We start from the raw sequence: 23,784 nt of genomic DNA, 5'->3' as shown, positions 1-23,784 counted from the left end.
CATGTGTCTCCCTTCTACTTGGCAATCTAATTCTGCTTTTCATCCAGAATGAACAACACACCTCACGGTGGATTTGTTGCTTTTCTCCCAGTTTATTGTTGTACCAGTTCAGCAGTAAAACATGGTTGAGACTTCGGAGCACACTGTAGAACATCTTAGCCCGCTTTCAATAAATAGACCTTTTAAATATGACAGATTGTATTACAGCAGAGGAATATAAACCTGAAAATGTCTAGCACACAGAACAAGATGCTTCGTACAAAGCGCCCGCTCCCTCTCTCTTTGACAGTTCAGCTGACTGCTGCTATAAAAATGTGCGTCGGGTGCGTGTAACAGCTCTGACGGGATGAAATATTTAGACATTTTCACAGGTCCGAGTTGTCATAAACTGCGTCCCTGTGTGCACGTGCTGCAGAGAGAGAGAGAGAGAGAGAGAGGGAGGGAGATGCATCGAGTTTGAACTCAACGATCATATCAAAGTAGTGTTCTGTCAACTTTATGCTTTTACTGTCATGTGAAAGAAAACGGGCAGCATCACATACAGGAGAAAACACAAACCCAAGTGACATTCCAGGAAATAAATACACTTCTTGCTTTGTTTGAAAAAAAATTATTTACACAGTATTGTACATATAAGAAATTCAGAACATCCATCCAGGTCTCTCAGTCATAAAAATATATATATATATATAATAAAATCTACAGTAAAAGAATGAACTACAATAATAATTACTAAAGTAAAACAAAAGATTGTTGACTGTGAATGAATATACAGTACAATCACTGCTTTTATTGTCTTGTATACACAGTAGAAAGCACAAACATGAATGTGTGTGTGTGTGCGTGTTTGTTTGTGCGTGCGCGTGTTTTCGTGTGTGTGTGTGCGTGTTTGTTTGTGCGTGCGTGTGTGCGGCGAGGAGTCTAAAACTGATAGGAAATTCCTGCTCAGCCGCACAGTGTCGAGTTTACTTCAGGACAACCTTGAACATGTGAAAATGTTCATAAAACACACATGTGCGTGCGCTACGGCGTATTTTGTCATCAATTATCGGTATTTCAGTTGGTGCCTGACAGCCAGGAGAAGCCCTCTCTACTCTGTAAGTGTGTGTGTGTGTGTGTGTGTGTGTGTGTGTGTGTGTGTGTGTGTGTGTGTGAAGATGCTGACAGTCTAGTGGCAGCCACAAGCTCTGACCACCATGTTGCGGTACTTCTTGAGGATGACGTTGGAGCTGTCATCAAAGTAGAGCACTGAGATGGCGTGGAGCTGTGTGGGGGCGCAGCAAGGCTTCGGAACCGTCTCTGGGTTAATAAAATGAACCTGTGAAGAGACGGGAAAGTTCAAATGTTAAAGTCCACGTTACATTGACGGATGGTTAAAAAGGGTCTATTCCACGAGTGCTGTGGGGTGAAAAATGTTGAACTTGTCCTGCGTCACATCAATGATGACAGTTCACTCTGAAATACGACGGGAGCTGTTTTGGATCCTAGTTTGAACAGCGGCTACAGCGTCTTGACAGCTGATGAGATGATTAGACTCTTAACATGACTGCTGGGTTTTTGTTCCCCGCTTTCATGGTTACTCACAAGGGTTTGCACAATGGCATGGTTTGTGGCGTTCATGTAGGAGTTCAGTGGGAAGGCGCACTCTCCTTCGCAGTAGTACGCCGCATATCCCTCTGGAGCGATGATCCAGTCCTGAGAGAGCGGAGGGAGAGAAAATTAGGTTGGAGATTTGAACAGGAATACAGGGAGGACAAGTAAGAGATTCAGAGATCAAGAGAGGTGAGGGGTGAAGGAGCAGAGAGGCCACGTAGCCGGGACGCCCCAGGCTGAGTGGACTTCAGTATCAGAACGTGCTTCTGCAGAATTTGAAATGGATGCGTCCCACGTTTGGCTGCATATGTGTAGATGTGGCCGGTGCAGCCGAATATCATCTTCAGTTAGCAGCACTTGGGCCAGATTTGGGGCAGTGGTGGACTATGGGAACATGAGTTTGGTTTTAGAGGTGAGGGGGACACAGTGAAGTTCCTTTATGCCTAATTAGCTATTAACAGTTTATCCACAGATGTGCAGAAAACTATCAATGGATTACTTTGATACCGAAAGACACTTAAAACGAGATGAGCATCTTTTTCTATGATTTCTCAGCAGATTTCTGAACATTTTTAGATTTTTTAAATAGGCATCCCAATGATGAGTCAAACTGAATCTAAAAATAAATCTATCATCTCCGAGGGTGATGATAGATTGATGAGGTTGTTGACCATGTTGGCCAGTGGGCCTATTGGGTGGACAAAACCACAATAACTAACTTGCTGTTGTTTTGACACCAGCGTGTCCCTTTCATCCCATGCTTTCACCTCACTCACTGTCTTTCAGATCACATCTCTCACTCTGCACCTCTCCTCCAACTCTACCACGACCCCCCCGGGGAGACGTGGGTTATGTTTTACATTTATGCGCAATTGCATAAACCTTGTAAATAATATATTATGAATAAATTAATGATGCACTAATCCTACTTCACTGGTAGGGACTTACTACTAAAGATACAACACTGAATTTGCACCTTTACTAAAAGAACAGCGCTAATAGTACCGTATGTTTGATTGTAGTGTCTTTTAGGAGAATTACACATTATCAATCAAAATCTAAATTTCTTTCATTGTTGGTCAGTCAGTCAGTGATACTTTCTTGATTCGTTGATTTATTGTTTGCTCTTTAAAATGTCAGAAAACTGTAAAAATAAATTCCCATAATTATTTCACAGTCTAAGTTGAAATGTTTAAATTGCTTGTTTTTCCAATTTTAGTTGAGAAATTATTAGATTTTCTATCTTTTCTATCAATTACTGTATCAGTTTTATTTAAATATGTTTTTTGCTTCCAAAAAAACACGCTGAGGAGTTTGATGTATTTTCTTTTCCAGCTGAGTAGTGTCTGCAGATCTGGGAAGGATCCCGGGATAAGACCAGCAGCCAGGAGTGTCTTATTTAGACTTCTGTTAGAAGGAGAAGCCACCTGGTAGAGGAATGCTTTCCGTACCTGCCACCCCAAGTCTCTGAAACTGACGTAGAGCTCATGCTTCTTACACGCCTGCTTCTGATCAGTACTGCTGTTTTCTGAGGAAAAAGACAGACAGAGAAAGTGGAACAGAGATCATGCGTCAGTACATGTAGTATCATCCCAGTTACATGAGTGACTATTTTCTATGCAGAAGACAATTAGATGAAGATGATAAAAAACAGACCTAAACACAGCCATTCCTCATACAAAACATCTACGTTTAAACAAAGGCTGAAGGAAATCACCTCCAGATACAGCGGCAGATTGGTAATTGTTTCAAATGAACGGGCCACCCTGCTTAGAGGTCACTCTGCTGGGCTTAGAGTTTCCACTGGATGAAACAGATGTGCACGCAGACGAGGCTCGCCCCCTTTTTTCAAAACACAAGTCTTTATTTATTCTCTCTCCTTCCTCTTCACTCTTTTCAACATTTCTTTTACCCTTTACCCCATCTGTGCGTTAAAAAAGAAGTCTGTTTTCTATCAAATGGTATCTCTCTCCTCTTCTGGTGACCTGTAGGGCTGCATTCGTTCATTCGTTCCTGAGAGTTGTTCACATTGGAAATGATCATGAGTGACTGGTTCTCATCATCCAGTTAAAGACCACTGCTATCCAAATTTCCAAACAGGCCCATTTGGCCCATGTGTTGTGGCCCCGGTTGCCCCACAGCACACTGCAGATGTGTTCTGCCATAAAAGCCTGCGCTGCCTTACCTCCATGCAGGGAACTTGGCCCTGGCTGCTCTGTAATGCTCGTGTAAATAAACAAAGACAGCAGAGGGACATTTGAAGCTCAGGCATTACGGTCTAGTGTTTCAGCGCTTCACATAAACACAGCCCTCTCACACCTCTGAAACAAAGGCCCCAAGCATGCATCGCATGTTTTGTCATGCAAGAAACAAATCAGTTCCAGCGACATACTTTTCTTCGTTCCGGATATATTGTATATGTTTTGGATGCTTGTGAGTGTTTGCATTTCAACAAGCACACACTGTATGTGTTGGCCCTTGTACTATAAAAATATAGATGACCGACAAGTCACCTGTGTCCCATTCCACGGATACCTCACATAGCCAACAAAAGCCAGATTAAACTGGGGGTCTGTTCAACATAACAGCATAACAGCATAACTCACCACTGATTATATATACAACACACACACTTTGCGTGCCTACCTGCAACATTGGCCACTCTGAGTGCCTCTTGGCTCTTTGCCCCTTTGGAGCGGTTGGGGTTACGCTGTTTGGCCCCTCCTGGCGTTGAGCGAATGCTTCGCAGGTGCACCTCAGTGGCTTTGAAGAAGGCCACCATGAAGGGCTGTTTATTCTGAGGCCCACTGCGACCAATCAAGCCTGCCACACGAGGATTGACACTATCTCCTGTAGGGGGAGACAAAGAGAGCAGTACAACAGCTGTTGGCATTACAGAAATCTAGATTTTATTCATAGAGGGCAATAAGGAGAAAGGAAATGTTTTCATCAAATACCAATCAAATGCATGTGTGCCCACTTGGTGTGTATTTTGTGTGCCTCTCTTTCCTCACTGAAACCACTTTTGTTGTGTCTATAATGCATTCAGCTGCATTCAGTTTTACAAATGAGACTTTCCTCTGTGAATTCCTTTCCCTTTTTCTCATCCCTTCTCAACCTCTGAAATGCCAAGAACAAACGTAGCATTGAACATCAAAGCCTCTCCGCTTTGTGTTTGTGTGCATGCGAGTGTGTGGGTGGGTTCGTGCATGCGCGTACTTGCGCACTCCAGCAGTGTCTATATAGTGCTCACACAGAAGAATGTGCGTCTGATCACCGCCTGGTGGTAAATCAAGGCTTCTGGTCGCCGCTGGCGACGGGTCGTCCTGTGCGCCTGTCTGTACATGCTCACCCATAACCCTTCATACCCGATGCAACACACAAACACACACTCTTGGATACAGCCTCTCCTGCACTCCCTTCCCACAACATGAAAGCAATACAGTGTCTGTTTTCCTCACCTAACATGTAACATCCTGCCATCCTGTGAGAGATAATGTTCTCAAACATGCTTTTGTACTTCACACTGTTTGTTGATAAAGTTTTCCACTGACTAACATCCCGGCCCTGTGATGACAAACTCCTGCTGAGATGTTATCCTTAGGATAACGCACTGTATTTTCTGCATGCCTTCTAATGAAGCTGAGGGTATGACGGATGAAGACGGGGATGAACGACTGATGATGAATGATGAGGATTAGGGTTTGATTTATCTTTGCTGTGTACACACACACACACAATGAATCAACAGATTCTTTGGCCTTCAGGAGAACAGCCATGGAGAACATCCAACAATGTCAACATCACATTACACTGATACATATAATAAAGTTGGGTCTGTTTGAAGGATCTATCAATCTAATGTTTGTGAGGTTTTTTATGGTTTCCACATGTTTCACCTCAAGGAAGAAGGTAACTAATTACATTTACTTCTGTTATTGTAATTTTCAGCGAATTAGTGTTCAGCATTTCATTTTAAATAAAGTATAATACCATACACAAGGGTCATTAGTGCCAGGTCCACACGTCCTGGAAGATTTCAATGTCCCAGCCCAGTCAGCTTTCATTTTGGGCTTGTGTCTCTGGACCCATAACAGCGCTGTGAAACTTCAACTTTTTCACCATGTAATATGGGTAATTAGGTTGGGTTTAGGCAACAAAACTACTTGTTTGGTAATGATTGTGTGGGTCCAAATAAATAAATAAAAGGTAGGGTACATGGGACACAAAATACACTTGTTGAAACACTGATCTGAGAACTAATAGCCACAATGGCTATCGCACCCCGTGTGCAAAAAAACCAAATAGTATCTGCCTAAAATAGAATAGAATAGAATAAAAACAAGAAAAGTCAAAGTAACCATTGCTGGCTCGTAACCTTTTACTTCTTATTTTCAGTAAATGATTATTAATTATTGTGAGCAAACATTATTACCAAAGAGATTCTCATATGTTGGCCTAGATGGCCTAGATTTTCCAGGTGAAAAACAGTAAAAATCTTACCTTTTCCACTTTATTTCACAATTTCATGCATTTGAAAGCTATCTTGAACTCAATCCACAGAGCATTTTAGGCTATACCTAATGGTAACTACTTAAACCGAATTATTCAATTACATTATACATTACTTTAATTCTAATCATGATAGTTATCAATACTATCCAGTGCAATTTAAACAACGAAGAAAAACACGTCATTTCTTTATGAAGCTTATAAATCTTGTTTACACTGCCGGAGGTCTCTGTTCATCTCTGTGGTCATTTTTCTGCTTTGCACTATTGTTCTTGTCCTTTTCTGTTGTACTTTCTTTATCCTCAGCCGTCTATCTTTGAGCTAAACATCGACCTCGTCTTATGTGCTCGAGAATACACTAATCTGAGTGACACTGACCATTTGTGCTCTCCAGGGCCAGCTGCAGACCCAGGTTCCTGCCAGGGTTCAGGACCCAGTGGTTACTGGTGGCCGTCACGTCAAACACCAACCAGCCCTCCTCTGCGGCCCAGATCACCCGTGAGTCCAGCAGAAACAGGTCTGACTCTCTGGAAGAGACACAGAAGACAATAAAAGTTCACACTTAAGTTCAGTGATGAACATAAAGTCAACAGCGATAATTTGCACAATTACAAAAGAATCGGTTGGAGCCATGTGACAGAGTTTAAACTTAAGTGACCGGAGCGCGAAGCTAAGTAATGGAGTGGAGAATGGGAACCAGAGGAGTGTGACGGAGTGAAACACAGAGAGAGAGATGGAGCAAGAAAGAGAGTGAGGGAGGGAGGAAGGTGAGGAGGGAGAGCTCCAGATGGTGAGGCCCAGGGGAACACTTCATTTTCTTAATTGACAATAATGGCTTTATAAACGGACGGTCTTTTCACACACTACACACAGTCCATCACTGGCTGGAATTTTGTGGGAGAGCCAGAAAGCCAAAGGGAGAGAGAGAGATGGAGAGAGAAAAAAAACACAGCTAGCAAACAAGGGAAAAACTGTGTGAAAAGTAGTGAGTGAAATAGTGCATATCCAAGTCTGTCCTATTGTCCGACACCAAACTCTGGATTTTCTACTCTTTCACCATCGAAGACTAAAATCCCTTGTTCTTCGTGTGGCCATTCATGTATCCCGACCTATTTTCTGACTGGGCAGATAGTGTGTCACAGAGCTCTGCTTCATTCATGTACCCAGGCCCGTCTCTGGCAGAGGAATAAATGACTGTGTTGTTCCCTCTGGACAACAGAAACCTTTAGGAGAGGTCGAGGAGAGCAGAACACGGGCCAGTCCCGAGTTACATACACCTTGTGGACAGCCCAGATTAGCCACATGGAGTGGTGGAGCCAAGACCTGTTCTGATCAGGGAAGCTTCTAAATAGAGACTGCAATGTATGCTTATTTTCATTATTAATGAATATATTAATTATTGTAATTATTGTATTGATGACTATATATCATATATGCCTATCACAAAGTCCCAGATCCTGGGGTGATGTTATTGAATTACCGGTCAGTCCAAAACCCAAAGATATTCATTAACAATAGGCCTTTTTCACAAAGACATTTAGACAGCAGGAAAAGCACAGATGAAGATACTGAAATGATGAATGAATTCCATTTATCTGCTTTGGTTTAGAGGTCATGGTATTGACTGTCACTGTCACACTGTCACGGCTTACTGGGAGAGACTTTTCAGTAACACTTGTGCTCCTATTATGACAAGCCAAAATGTCTGCTGTGACAAAGACCTTTGATATAAAACAGAGAAAAGCAGCAATTTCACATTTAAGAGAAAGGAACCAGGGAATGTCACTTCTTTGTGATAAATCATTTAGACCTGAAGTCTACAGCCATGCACACACTCACAATAACTATGCATAGATGGTTTAGGTATAATAGCTACCATGTTCACCATCTTAGTTTAGCCTGTCGGCATGGTAACATCTTGCATATCAGAAGGTATAGCTGAGGCTAATGGGAATGTCAATAGTTTTGTGAGTATTTGATTTCAAACCAAAGTATATGACAAATTAAAAGTTTGACCTGGATGAAAATGAAAATAGTTGTTGAGTGATTTATGTTGATTGACTAATTTTCTGGATAGAGTCATTGCTTAGCAATAAGAAAAAAACATACATTAGTGATGCACACACACACACACACACACCCATGCTCACCTATCAGAGTGTTCCTCCAACACCTGGTAGACGCTGATGCGGAAGGTCTCATTATCGTAACGTTCATGGATGAAGTCTTTGTAAATACGAAACTCGGCAGCAGTGACCGCCTCGCCCTCTGGGATCCGAGATAGGTCGAATCTGAACTCTCTGTGATGCCGTCGCACTGGTAGGAATTCCTTATCATGCTCCACTGCAAACAAAAGAAGAAGAAACGAAACATGAAAATTATAGAAAAGATCAGACAGATCATGTGTAATAGTTTGTGTTTAGAGAACATTGCGTCTTTTCACATGAGCTCTTCTGCAGCAGGACTATAAAATGTGAGCAGGGAGACACAGAGGGCTAATGTGGCTTCATACTGAAACTATGTCTCCATGTTTACAACAGAGGTAGAGAACAAATGTCTTTTCCTCTCAGCTTTTCTACAGTTTATTCTTCCTCTATAGTCCATCAACCCCAGTTGTTAGCAAAGAGCTGAAATAGCTTGTCAGACTCTGGTCAGTCTCAGATTAAAAACATCTATAGATATGCTGTACACATGTTGACTTATGATTGAAACATTTATGAGGACTAGCACTAGGAGCAATGCATCTGGTGCACACTGAGCCAATGATAGAGAGATGCAGGCGGACTCTGACAGCTTTATGAGCCCCTTTCTTCTCCCTCCCTTCCTCTCATGGCCCAGGAGAGTCATCCGGTCTGCCCTTCATCTGGTTCTCATGAGTTGGGGCTCCATGTTTGGTGTACCCCATCCCGATCCCCTCCTCTCTCTCTCTCATCCCAACCTCGACTCCCCCCTGCACTCCCAAGACGTGGCCACCCTGACCCTGCCCCTCTCATGTCCCAGCAGGACATCCCAGGGGTCAGCACCTTGTCTCTCATCATGTTCTGGCTCTCCCACCACCTCCCTCTTCATCAACTGTCAGACAGACCCCCCACACGTGCAAGCAACCATACAAACATACATAAAACAGATATAGACAGACACCGGTGGTGTTTTCAGCCTTTGTTTGTTTGTTTGTCTCCCGTCTATATAGTTAAAGGCTGGAAACACTTTATTTTAGCAGCCCAAAATTAGCGAACACAAATTATTTGCAACAAAACCAAACCTCCTCTGATTCAGATATTAAAAAGTGCTTTAGCAAAGCATGTTTACCAAGTTTACTGTAGTGTACTATGTAAGCAAGCTAACACTTGCTAATTGGCACTAAAAACAAAGCACAGCTGAGGCTGATGTCATTCGTTTTGCGGGTACTTCGGCATAAATCAAAGTATTGGACAAATTCACATTTTGACCTGATAATGAAGATAGATGAAAAGCTATGGTAACCACATATCAGCCACATGCCCCTGCGGCACTGAGTCACAGCTGGGCGACAAGACAAAAGCCCTCTCTGGCAGCAGCTCCTCCCTCTGCCATCCACAGCAACCATCCATCACACAGCCATCGCTACTCAGCAAGTCTTTATGAGAGTCGACTGTCTCTGAACTCTGAACAACTTTGGCAGAGAAGTCCCAGGATCTTTGCCAAGCTATCATCACACTAACAGACAAACACACACAAATATTACAATTCACATGAATTTCTGACAAAAGCATGCTTGTTCTTTACCAGCTGTGAGTAATATAAGTGTGCGGTGATGTGAATGTTATGCATGTTTCACTACACAGTTACAGCGGTGTTATTTCTTTCACTGCACACCTGCCGCTTTGTCTTTGTCAGCCCCATTTCCCCTCTTATGTATTTTTCCCCATGGACGCTCTTTCCTACATCCCCTTTCATTTATGTCTCTATTAAACCCACTTGCTGAAGGACATTATACAAAGGCAGCACTGTGAGATGATTGGCCAGAGCAGGAGTAAAGAAAGGATCTAATTACTCTTCAATGAGGGACAGCTCTGCTCTCTGTTGGCCATTTAATGGCCTAGCTTTAGGCTCCCATTGTCTGCTATGGGCACATATTGGACTGATTTGAAAAGCTGTTTGACTCTTCCTGAAAACAATGGAGGTCAAGGTTATGTGGACTTCACTGTAGACATTAATCAATTCAGCATCACTTCCACCAACACCACACCTTACTCATTACCTCTTTTCATCTCTTTTTATCCATTCTCTGTCCACACTTGTACCAGTCCTGCACTGTGGACCACTCAGTCAATCAGGGCTTTCATCACACCCCCGCCCTCCAAGCCATATGTTACAGCATTACAGTGAGTGTGCTGACAATGCATACATGCTCCTGAAAATGTTTAAAACTCACGAGAGTCATCAGCATTGTTCGCGACCACACCTGCAGCTCACCTCACACTCCAGACTATACTGCACAGTGTGTACCAGCACAGAGCCAGAGTCATTTTATTTCATATATGACTTTTCATATATACCCAGCATTTGTCATATGCAAATTGAAATTCAAAAGCTGTTCTTACTCATTTCATGATATTGATTTAAACCATATTAGCCAGCATGACTGCAAATGCATGTCATCAAAGAAGACACGTCCTCTATTCAAGTGAGGAATATAGCAAAGGAATATTATTTTCATCTTTCTGTTATCCATCCAGGGAACAGTTGCTTCACATGCTTTTTGGTACCCTCCAACACATCCTCATTTCTCCTTCATACCTCGCTGCTCCAGGGCCTGGTTTCTCTTCTGCCACACCAGGGACCTCTCCCTCCTCCTGCAGCCCAGTGCAGGTGCACTCCCTCCAGGGAGAAAGCCAGACCTGTTCTTTAGCCTCCGGAGCAGCCAACCGCCCCTTCACTGTAAAAGCTCTTTATCTTTGCATGCGAGAACAGCTGGATGCTGCTGTGAAACTCCCACTCTAACTATTTCCCTCACATTGCTTTCCATTTCCACTCCTCGCTCCACACACGTAACATCTATGGTGTTCAAAATGAGAAAATGAGAGCAGCCTACAGAGTGTAGCTGTAGCTTCTGTCGTGATTCTGCCTTTGTCTCTCGGTTTCTTTCTCTTTCAAGCCATTACAGCAGTATGGCAGTCATTAGATGAGGGGAAGAAGCACAGTCAAAGCCAAGCGGGTGCATTTATGACTTCCTCTGGGAGGAAGTGAGTAGCCATTGCCCCACCTGTGTCACAAACACACACACACACCACAAACATGCTGAACACACCCTCTCATGCCATGAGCCCTTCATTCTGAGTAGCTGGCGTCCAGATCGTTCGCTGCTCTTCACATACACGTACACACATACACACACACACACACACACACACACACACACAAACAACTATCACAAAGTATTTCCTGTGAAGTGAACGGTCATGTGCGTCACAGCACGGTAACACAATCATTATGGGTTTCTGTAATCCATAATTAGACTTGCAACACACACATGCAAACAGACCAACACACACACATACACACACACACAAACGCACACGGAGCTGCATTCATCATTTGGTCTGACATCTGATTTTCTTTTTATACAAACTGCTGAGGATGCACAGTTATCCCACATCATTTGGCTTGTGCAGGCCACACATGTGCACAGCAGCAAACATCAGAGATGTTGGTGTGACTGACTTCTTTATCCTGCAAATACACCATGCACCTGGCAACCAGAGGGTTACTACTGTGTGACAACCGTGTCTGCATCTTTCCAGATTTATGCTTCCCCACAGGGCGTATAGCTTTCTTATCATGTTCACCACTACTAAGAGTCTGTGCCTGCTAACAGCTAAAACCTCAAATTGTCTCCCAGAAAATAACCAACTTGAGGTTCATTACTCTACAGCCATGCTGTGATTTCTGAATTTAGTTGAATGATCTACGGGCATTGTAGTTTATAGTGACTTGATCCCACACACACAAGAAATCCGCAGGTGAAAATAGTCCAACAAATACAGCATTTACTTCTGTTTTAGTAACATTTACTAAACCCTATAGTTCTCAAGTGAAATCGCACTTGTGGCCAATTTGTAACACAAATGTGCTCACAGCTGAGAGCCATGGACAAGCTGAGGAAATCGGGAAGCATTGAGAGACAGTCGTACTGTTGGTGTTGGTTTTATCATGGGATTTGTTGAGCACATGCATGTTTCTCTCTTCTGTCTCCTCCCCTCTCCCCCTCTCCTGCCAGGCCTGTGGAACTAAGACACTTCTCCGACACCTCAGGCTCCGGAGCAGCAGCGGACAAATCTGACGGCTCACATTAGCCCAAGTGTCTGTTCGGCACCCTCACACCCCTCAGTCTCGCCTTGCACTCTTCCGCTGCTCTGCAGGGGGGGGTCTCACCTCTGGCACCACTCTAAACCGACAGTTTAAGGCCCCCACTCCCCCATCCCACCTTTAGTTCTCCTGAGATAGCTGTGCCACTATTATTGCACCTAAGTCTGCATCCCTGTAGAGCCCATTAACTCTAATAGCACACCTGCGCACACCCAAAACCAGAAAGCAGTCAGTCAGTGAAATCAGGGTCAGATCATTTCATGCTGAGAACCTGGAGGTAAATAAATGGAACAGTAACACCACATAGAGTCATGCATTTGATTGATGCACCGTAATGATCTGTCCCTTTCTTTCTTTCTTTCTGTTGCTCTTACTTCAACAATGTTTTAAGTACAGTACTGGGAACAACTAAGTCATAGTTTCCGTACGCTAAAAGGAGAGAGGGGAAGAAAAACTGAGTGCAAGGAAGGGGCAGATTGCTCAAGATGTTTATCCCATAAAGAGTAAAGAGGATTTGATCTCTTGGGTACCGGGTGAATACCCACAGTAGGGCGATTACCACGTTAGGAAACATCCTGCCTACTGGCGACTACTGATGACATCATGCCTGTGTGATGTATTTGTATTGCTGCAGGTCCTGACAGCACTGGCTCCCTGGGAAAGGGTCATTGGAGTTTCATGCTATAACTTACTCACACTTAACGATCATTAACTCACCGCAGTGTGTGTGTGTGTGTGCATGTGCAAGATCACGTACACACGGCTTTGAGCCTGAGTGCAAGTAGAAGCCGTAACCATGGGAAGAATGGTCTCTATATATATAAGACGTGGTCAAACCAAGCTTTTCTGAGCCCTCTCACTGCGGCCATCAAACATGCTTGCCCTCTGCATCCACAAACTGTAGTGTTGGGTTCCACCTCATGCTTCGCTGGGCATCATGGCCCAGAGATTTATACTAGATATGTAACAGCCTGGAACTCACAGGAATGTATTTGACTGTACAGCCTCTCTTTGGCACTATACGTCTGTCCTTTACAGAGCATCCGTGCAACTGCTGTGTGAAAGAGCCAGCTCATCCAGACTACAAAATCACATACTTTCCTCATGTAACCACTTCTGGTATCTGGCCATGCAAATAGTTTTGGTTTTAAGAAATAGTTTGACATTTTGCGAAACATGTTTATTCGCCTCCCCGCTGAGAGTTAGGCTGGGTGAGAAGATCGACGCTACTCTCATATCTGTCTCCTAAACTGGAGCCAGCAGCTGGATAGCTTACCTTCGCACAAAGACTTAAACAGGGGGGAAACAGCTAGCAAAGTCCACCTACCAGCACCATTAAAGCTCACCAATTAATATGTTATATCTTGTTTGTTTTATTTGTACAAAGACCAAATTGTAAAAATGACAATTGCCACTGAACTTTTTCTGTTACACCCAGGCTAGGTGTTTCACTTTGTTTACAGTCTTTATGCTAGTCTAAGTTAGCTGGCTGCTGGCTGTAGCTTTGAATTTCAAGGACAGACATGAGAGAAAAATCAATTTTCTCATCTAACTACCCCAAATTTCAAACTATCCCTTTAATTTACAATAGTTCTGAGATATCCATCTGTGAGATTTCTATGGTCACTCCAAAGCAACGGCGACGAAAGGAATTTCATCTGTGGTGCTCACAACACTGACAAATTACATTTTCAAAACATCCACATCCAGTGTTACTCAAGATAATACACACTATCATGTACAATTAGTGGTAAGTGGGAAAATGTATAATTTTCTATTTCTATTTTATCATTGGGACGAACCTCTCCTTTACTGTCAGCCGAACTGGTGAATTTTTGAAGAGCCCACACCACAGTGACTGAAGGGCCTGCAGGACAAATTGAGTCATCTCGGAAATTGAAACTTAGACATGTTCCCTCAGAGGTCTGTCAAGAGAGATTGTACGTTAGTGAAAAGCAACATTGACGACAACAAAACCGCATCCTAAATCTTCAGCCCTTATTGTTCTGTGGCGTGATGTAACGTGTTGAAATACAGGGATGAAGGGGTGTGGAGAGAACTTTGCCAAGCAGTGAGGGACCTCTCTGTGCTAATACCACTGTAACCATCTGCACTTCCTCTTAACTGCAGGATAGAACAACTCAGAGACGTGGAACCACAGCCATTCAGTTTCCCCCACTCACTCTTCCCCTCATCCCCTTGCTTTTATGTTCTTTAATTTTGTGGCCGCAGGGGCCACACCCTCCCCGACCAGCCAAGCCGTCTCTTATTATAGACCTCAGGAAAATTCACATACAATACGCACATTGGCACTAAGAGACGCACAGATGTGTCTACACGGTGTCTACATAAAACTTTTTTATAATTTCCTCCTGCATCCCAGAGCGGCGTCTTATGCACACATGACGGGCACATTGGCACCCTGATTTTCACAGCTTGTTGTTTATTTTGTTTAATTACAGCCCATTGCTTTTTAAAATAAACAAAATAGCACTGGTGGAAACACAAGAGAAACACAGCTGCACGCTTGCCTAAATAAATAGAAACCTGCCACATGCAAGTCATATTCAATGCTGCACAGACGCAAAATTCATCACTTATCATAAAAACACTTGCACACAGTTGTTGTTTGGCTTTTACAAGCTTTGATTTGGCTGCTGGAGCCCAGTGAGGAATCTGGTCAGTATTACGGGCTTCCGCTAACGCAATCTTCCGCTAGGAGAACTAACACACATCACACAGTGCAGCTGGTGACTGGGCAGGGTAGGTGGCTCTAAAATAGTGTTTTACTATGCACAAACACATAACTGCCCTAAAACGAATGCTCTGAAGCACATTGTGTTCCCACACGGAAAAAGGAATAAAGAAAGAAATGCACGACATCCATGCACTATCCACCTTTCCCCCTCTCGTCTGCTCCTCTCGTCTCTCCTTTTCTCCTCTCTTTTTATCTCCTTCCCCCTCTCCCCTCCACCCTGTCAGTGCTCCAGTACCAAGCAAAGAGTACTGTATTTGTTTTTGCAGCAGCGGAGCTGTTGGTCCCAGGATCTCTGGCTGTGCTCTGGCCCACATCTGCTCTCTCAGCTTCGCTGCTTGGTACCCGCCGTCATAGAAGTAAAGGGGAGTCTAATGTGCTGCCGGTCACTGATAAGGCATGGCCAAAGTAACCCAGATAAAAGAGAAGTGGCTTAACGGGTGGAAATATCATTCATTCTGGTATCCACTGAACTTTCTATAATCTCACAGCTCACTTAAATGTATCAATTATTCCTCCTCCTATACGCGGTCGCATATTGTCTGTGGGGCACATTAAGTGAGTTTACCATATAATGGAGCTACTTCTGGGGAGATGAGAAGACAAAAGTCAGAGTGAAATTATTAGAAAAACTAAAATGAGCCCAACATTCCTGGCAATGAAGGAGGTCCGTCCATCATTGAGGCAGAGCTAGAACGCCCGCTGTTTAGTACATCTGGGCCTTTTGACCACTCGCCACATTGTCAAGTCCCACCCGCAGAGTGTTTCATCATCTCTCTCAGCAAGTGCCTTAGCCTGGCCAAGAGCACAGACGCTCTGCTATGTACATCCAGATGTCATTCTGGACTCCTGGGTTCAACAGGTGAATCTGAGAGATAATAAATGGAAAACAACATGATTTTCCCGGATCTCTGCGGCTGTGGACTTTTTAAAGCTGTCTGAACCTTATGAGGGGACCGATTCTTTGTCTCCCTTTGTGGTATTTATTTATAAACCAAACATTGATATAATACATCAACCTTTGAAGAACATTAAGAGAAATTACCTGACAGGAAAGCAGAGCTATCTGTACCAACTGATACATTCCTCTGCTCCTGCTCCCTCCCTGTCTAGCAGAAGGCAATAAAACATGCACTCAATAACACTAATTAGCTCCAGAAACATTCCTTTTGGGCAAAAAAAAAAAAAGTGTGTGTGCATTTCTCTCCACACGTATGCATGCGTGTACATACACATGCATGTGTTTTTAGTCCGCTGGGAGTGTACACAGAAGCGATTACATAAATCTCCAGGAGGGAGGAAGGCGTACTAACAGTGTCAAGGACGGGCTGCGAGCACAAAGGAATGATGGGCCTTCAACACTTGTGCTTTAATTTTCTGGTCCTAATGTAATGAGGAGCCTCCTCAAACACATGTGGGGAAGCAGCTTCTGGTGTTAGATGGAGAGACCGACACGGACAAATCCATCAAACAACAACAACTAAGTGATGGGTAAAAAGTACAGTGTGTGTGTGTTTATGAGAGAGAGAATGAGCGAGAAATGAAAAAGAGAAAGGGAAGTCTGTGTTTTGGGTTCAGAGAAAGCATGCATGTATGTGTGTGTATGTATGTGTGTATGTGAGAGAGAGGTGGGGAGTGGAAAAATACACCAAAGAACTTGAGAAAGTGTTGAAATGTTTTATGTCTGGAAGCACAGGAGGTTTAAACCTCTGGAGGTGAGGGCCAGAGCAGGAGGTTGGAGACTAAACACCACACAACACCGCTGGGACCATATGATAACTAACTAATTAAAACTGGGAGGCTAGCGCTGATAATCAATACTGCCGGTTCAGGAGGCTTGGGGGGGAAATTTGGTGTCAGATGGTCCTGCATGTGGGACAGATTGAAGACGGGGCCAGACATGATGGTTGAGGTCGAGAAGAGGGGACTTGCTGGACTCTGAAAAGATAAAGTTTCTCCTCACAGCTGCTTTGGCCTGCAGACAGAGGGAAACATCTGTATTAACCTGAGCACCACGGGCAGGTCACTTTGAAGAGGAATGCAACGCAACAGGAGATATGAGTATAGTTTGCTATGAGCTATAAAATCACACCTGCGTGTCTCTAGCGTGACTGTCGTGTGACACACCTGCTTCCGAGCGTGCAGCCGTGAGTGTGTGAGCTGGTGACACAATGCTGTCACCGCAAAACCAAAGGCTCTAATAAACCCGAAGCAATTTACCAGTTAGGCATTTCTTCCCCTCTCCGCTCTCCATTACCATCCTATTAACAGGTCTCTGCTTCCTATGAGGCAGAGGGAATTGGCAGAAAACTGTGGGAGCAGAACGACGGCTATGAATGGTGGAAGGCCAGGTGGTGCCCTTACAGGTCACCACGGTAACGCAGAGGATAATTACCTGCTGTTGCTCTGACTCGCTCTGCCTCGCTCTGCCAAGTCTGTATGATACCTCTCCCTTCCATGATCACAGCCTCAACTCACTAGTTAAACATAGGCTAAGCTTCAGCATGACACAATACTAAAACTGGTCACATCATGGCTTGAACTGGGAGAGAAAACGACTATCCAACTGTTGCATATTGCAGCGACGAGAGTAAGAAAGCAGCATAGCTTTGTTAACTGGATTTCAACCCTGTTGATCCTACCATCACATCTGGTGCAGATTAACAGCAGCAGAACACTGAGAAATTAAATGCACCCTGGTAAGCACATTTTTCAACAGCTTGATATTTGTTCATTTTTACTTTACAACATCACCTCCTTTTGAGTGTCCAGACTGGTATTCAGACACTACAGGTACTGTAAACACTACAGAGCACCATTTTTAACAACATCGACGCAAACATACAAAGAAGCAAAATCACATATACGAATTGAACCCTAATAGAAGTATAATACAAGCCTGGTGACATCTTATATACTTTCTTTTTTATAAATTCTTTCAAATTTAAAGGGATTAAATCCTTTCAAAGAATTTACCTTTTCAGTAGAAAGCAATAGGCTTGAGGCCTAATGCCACAGACACAGTAGGGATGTTGTAAAGTATCAAGAAACACAGACAAACAGATACAGAGATGTGAATATAATAATGGTAGATGCAGCCAACAATGCTAGCAGAACAGCTGTCATCTGGCTATTTACACCAGGGTTCATTTACACCTGAGGCTATGTTAATCCATGCCGGATTGCATGAGAGCACAGAAAGTAAGAAAGCCGTGACTAACACACTTCTTGTTAAACTTGACAGTAAACGACTATGACTCTCCCTCCCACACAAACACAGGTGATGATGTTGCTACTGTTTCAGTCATCCAGGATGCAAATAGCAGACGTCCAAGTCATGGCCCTTTCCTCTGAGTATCCGTGCCTGTGTGAGAGTTCAACATGAACTGAACTGAACTGTAGCGCAGCACGGGCCAAAGTAGCAGCCCTGGAAGCTGTGGTTTGTTAGGGAGGAAATGCCTTAATTCATGGTAGCTGAGGGTTAATGCTGCCACAGACCACTGGGACTACATTAAATAATTATTACAAAAAGGACGTGTGTGTGTGTATATATAAGTGTGTGCAGACAGACAGACAGAGATGAATAGGTAGGCAGATAGATCTTTTTTTTTTTTAAATATTAGCAAGTAATATGTTAAAATGCACATTTTATTATACTCTTTCTGGACCTGTATTCTTTTCTCTTGCCACCTTGAGAGACGGGGAGTGTGTGTATGCTGCATTAATTTGCTGGCGTGTTATCATGGCATGTCCGGCACACGCCCAGTGCCTGGGTGACCTGTAGCAGTGTACATTCTGAATATATGCTGTAAGCCATTTACACAGCTGGGCTTTTAAACTGAAGTGACTCAGTGAGAGGACGTCCCTGGCCTGGGGTCTGTCCCAAAGCCCACACCCGCCCTTGTTGGCTGCACTGGAGTCTGCAACACTCACACAAGCTGACAACAAAATGTATTAGCTCCCCTGAGTGGCAATCAGGAAGGAAGAGGAACAGCCAGTACAACCTCTTTTTTAAAATACAGGCACTGGGTGGCTTAGTGCACTTGGATATGCTCTTTGACTGAGATGGATAGTTTACATTCTCTCGTTGAAGATCTACAGTGAAATAAATTGTCATGTCATAGTATTCAACCTTAAAAAAATGCAAACCAGTCCATGAAACCAGGCCTCGCATCAAGAGTCTAACGTACCTGGGCGCGGTAGTTATGTAGTTATGGAGACATGCAGAGTTTTGAGGGACAGTTTTTAAATAAAAGCCACACTCATTTTGCTCTCAGACAACCTAAATAAGAAAACAAACCCACAATGAGCAAATGTGGAAAGGAAGGAATTTGGAGAGGAAATAGTCAATCCATTTGATAGCCATCACTTGCTTCTTTGGGTCTCTCTCTCTCTGCTCACATATGAGGGATAATGAAACAACATATTATCTTCTGTTTTGAATCAAGCTGCCGGGGACGCACTTTTGATGGTGACACCATCAAATGTTGAACTCTACTAACAGATGCAACACGTGGCAGATAGCCTCCACAATGCAAAAACAAACACCCACTTCATATCCAAATGAGGGACACATATGGAAACACTGAACTTTTGCCACAAGGAAGACTCAACCTGGGCAAATGCCATCAGTAATTACATTAGCCACAAGAGGTCAGCGAGGCAGTGTGACTTTATTTCCATAATCCTCTAATATATTAAATAAAAATGTTCTCTCTAGCTGATATCTAAACCTATTTTTGTTTAGATTTTCTGTCTGCTTTTCGCACCACTCTTGCAAAAGAAGTGGACCGAGTCCCAACCATCTCTCGTCTTTCTTTCTTCCTCTCTCAAAAGCTCCCTTCTTTCTTGTCGGCTTACTGCAGCCTCGGCCCTTGACTTTGCGAGTCTCTGTGGTCAAATCCATCTGTGTCACAGCCTGTCAAAAATAGTCACAATGCAGCAGCTCGCACAGTAATTACACAGTGCAGTGGAGGAACCAGTGTCACCTCCCTCTCTCTTGCCAAGACACTCCAACAATGATCTTTCCAGGATTGAATGTAAACTTCCACCTCCTTGCAGAATTTTAATAAGATACTGGTGACTTGAAAACCTTTAACTACCGTATGCATGCTCTGAATTTCATTTCCTACTTGTCTGTCATGTGCCAAATTGTGGTAAAGGTTAATACACTAAAAAGAACACAGCTGCTTGTCTGGAACGTATGTGGGTTAATTGCTGTGACTGCACAATTTGTTTAGCATGTTGATATAAATTATGACAACAGATGCATTTATCTGTCCATACATCAGACACCACCTGCTGATGAACAACCTCTGACTGTCACTGACAGCAGTAAAATAGTCAAATACCAAACATTGTGATTAGACAAGAATTATGGTCCAGGGAACAAAATTCAACAACCAAGAACTAAACTAAAATTTGGTTTGTGTAAAGTGCATCCTACAACATGATGCAACTGGAACTGCTAAATTAAGTTTGGATCATTATTTTGTTGTCTGAGTGTCTGTGGGGGTGTCTCCAGATTAGAGTGAAGAGAGGACCCAGCGCACTTTGAACCCAGTCTGCTGTTGACTCACTCATACTTTAGATAACACATGGTTGACATATTAGCTGCTGCTGGTTCATCATCCTCTGCTCAAGCACCTGAACATTAGCTGGCTGCACAGCTGTTTAAAAGAGAGGGACACTGGAATGCTGCACTCCTGGTATGAGCTAGAAAACTGCACCTAGTTGTATGTAAACACCGTTATTGGGCCAGTGTGTGTGTGTGCATACAGGTGTAATATCAGAAGAATACTTGTGCTGCTGCTTGAGGTGACAAGACAAAATGTCACCACAATGATTCTACTATCACCTTTGACTCATAGATATCTTTTGACGGAAACACTGACTGAGTTGCAATAAGTGGAGGGCAATACTTGCAGTGATTGATTCACCTAATGGTACTGTGTGCCTCTTTTTTTTCTTTTTACTAAAATATGTATAATATTGGTGTTGGGCTTAATAGCAGTGCACAAATGTGATTTTTAAGGCCTTAAACTTTCCCATCATTACAACATGTATATGATTCTCGGGGGGGGGGGGGGGGGGACACATAGAACACTTGCAAAATGACTTTAAATGTTTTTGAACACAGAAATAGTGCGAGATTAAGGAGCCTACCTAAGTTGACAAAACTCATGACCATATCCGCATCGTTCAAGAAGTTGTTGTCCTGCAGGCTGGCTATCGGGGGCCCCTGGGTGGTGAAGACGGGCTTGTAGGGGTAGGAGTATCTGTCCTCGTCCCCCTCTGTAGACATGGCGTTGTACAAGTCCAACATAAACATCGGGGCAGCGTTGTGCTTTCCATGGAGGTGGGGTCGCGGCCGGTGCGGCAGCCCCAGGATCGACAGGATCTCCCGCTGCATCTCTCTGCGCTCCTGGCTCTTCAGTCGACGGTGGATGAAGCTGGAGTGGAACTCGTTGTCCAAAGTAAAGTTCGTAAAAGTGGTATCCGCCAGGACGCAGTAGCTCCAAACCAACAGCAAAGCGGGAGCACGTCTATCCAAAATCGGTGCCATGGTACTCGCCGTGCGTAATTGCGCCCCGTTCTGGTCTCCGACACTCTGGAAAATGGATATTGAACTTTTAGCAACAGGCAACCTGTGTTCAATATCCTAAGTCAAGTACGGACCCTCATGTTGAGGGTTGTGCTCCCAAATGAAACATCAACGTAACTTCTGAGTCTTTTTATTGATTTTCTGGGTAGACAGTGTTCGCGCGGACCTCTGTCCTCATCCACAACCTGTGGTCAACAGCTACCGAAAGCGGTGCAGCATGCAACTGCAGAGTGGAGGCTGCGAGCAGAGGCGAACAAGTTTGAGAGGAGGCGCTGTGTGCTGGGAGGAGTAGGGAAGAGAGAGAGAGAGAGAGAGGAGGGGGGGGGGGGGGAGAGAGAGAGAGAGAGAGAGAGAATGTTGTGGTTTTCTCATGGAGATAGAGCGAAGTTGGCCTTTGTCACCATTTGGAGAAGGGCTTGAGGCTACATGCAAATACAAAACGGATTAGGAGAGGATTTAAATCACGATGCTTCAGTTTATGATAAAGGTCATTTCGTCATTGCTTTCCCACAATACCTAGTGCCTGCATGCTTGTGTGGATTCAATAATGTGCAGACAGTGACAAAGGGCCTTTCAGTGTTGGTGTGCTTATGGAAAATAACAGACTTCATATCAGAGAGTATATTTGCCTGAGTGGGTGAATACCGTGGGAGACGCTGCAACATGCCTTCGCAATCCCACTTTAGTTACTCAATGATCTGCAGGTGCACTCTCTGAATACCTTGGTTCACATGGTTGTGAGTCTGTTGTCTTTTGATGTCAAAGGGGGTAGCATTACAGCCTCACAACTTCCATTTCATGCTGCATTTTTGAAGTTATCCAAACTTTCTATCCCCACTGCTGGAGCAGGAAGTTTGTGACAAAGGCAAGCAGTGCACGGACAGAGCGCAGACTGCGAAGGAGGGGTGCAGATGTTTGGCAGCTGCTTCATCCCTCCATCTGCCCCCCTGGCTCCAGCACCTCTTAAACACCACACTTTAATGGAACGCTCCTGACCCTCTTGTGCATTCTGCTCTCGCTGACACAGGCGGAGGGATTTCAGATGGCTCTTGCACCAGGAACGACCACTTTTATCTAGACAAGACCTCCTAAACCCTTTTCACTACACAGAGAGTGAAGTTTTAAAGGCTCTGTAGCTGAGATGTTTTAGGGCTACAGCTTGCCAGGTGATTTTTATGACAATAAAATTAGACTTCAATGGCACAGCAAGAGAGGCTGCCAGACGGCTTGAGCAATGATTGCAAACAGAGGAAGGCGGAAAGGAGGCAGAGCGTGTCTTGGGGTCTTCTACACTTAGCTCACCTTCCTGCCCATTTAATGTGGTTGTTCTCGTCTTCAAAGGCTTTCCACCCCTTTTTTCCAATGACAATTCAACATGGCTTAAAGCCTGAAAGCTTACATAGCCTGCCACTACTCATTCTGTATATCTAATCCTCTATTTGCTTTCAAATGGCCTTTCAGTAGTAGCCTGTAACATATAAACATTTCTATCCGGTGCCTCAGATAGAATCAGCTAATGGCCGCAGGTGTTTACATTACAGCAGTTTCCGACAGGGGACTTGAAAGGGTATGGTTTCAGTTATAACTATACATCTTCCTCTCTTTCTCTCTCACACTTACCCTGTCATTGTCTTTCGCTCATTCTCTTGCACTCTTACTCTTGCTCTAAGGTTGGTGAGGTCAAAGCCCCCGGTGCTCCTCCGACAACCCCCAGCCTTTGGCTCAGTTTGTGCCCAGAGAGGGGCTGACAATCCTGGGCAGGACAATAGGAACAGACCCCCCTTTGTTTGGGCCTCCATGGACCTGATGACAGTCACAGTAAACAGTGGGCACAGGCTGAGGCCAGGCTGGGTGAGCTGCACTGAGGGGCCTTTGACAAGGAGAACTAAAGCAGAAAAGCAGAACAAATAGTGTTTGAACCCTCCATAGAAAACACACACCAAAAGAATAGACGTAATTTCTCTCAAGTATT

General features: G+C 44.0%; 1 protein-coding gene across 1 annotated transcript; it reads right to left on the bottom strand.

The window, feature by feature from the left end:
* Nucleotides 1-100: 100 nt before the first annotated feature.
* On the bottom strand, nucleotides 101-22,012 carry bmp7b (bone morphogenetic protein 7b). Its single transcript, XM_070839118.1, has 7 exons — nucleotides 21,374-22,012; nucleotides 8,256-8,448; nucleotides 6,484-6,632; nucleotides 4,240-4,443; nucleotides 3,045-3,121; nucleotides 1,585-1,695; nucleotides 101-1,318 (listed from the first exon to the last, which is right to left on the bottom strand). Exons 1-7 carry the CDS (start codon nucleotides 21,771-21,773, stop codon nucleotides 1,169-1,171), a joined length of 1,284 nt encoding a protein of 427 aa, XP_070695219.1. The 5' UTR covers nucleotides 21,774-22,012; the 3' UTR covers nucleotides 101-1,168.
* Nucleotides 22,013-23,784: the final 1,772 nt, after the last annotated feature.

The sequence above is a fragment of the Pempheris klunzingeri genome, chromosome 11, assembly GCF_042242105.1.
Source record: "Pempheris klunzingeri isolate RE-2024b chromosome 11, fPemKlu1.hap1, whole genome shotgun sequence".
Taxonomy (NCBI): Eukaryota; Metazoa; Chordata; class Actinopteri; order Acropomatiformes; family Pempheridae; genus Pempheris; species Pempheris klunzingeri.
This window is presented reverse-complemented; position numbering and strand designations above follow the sequence as displayed.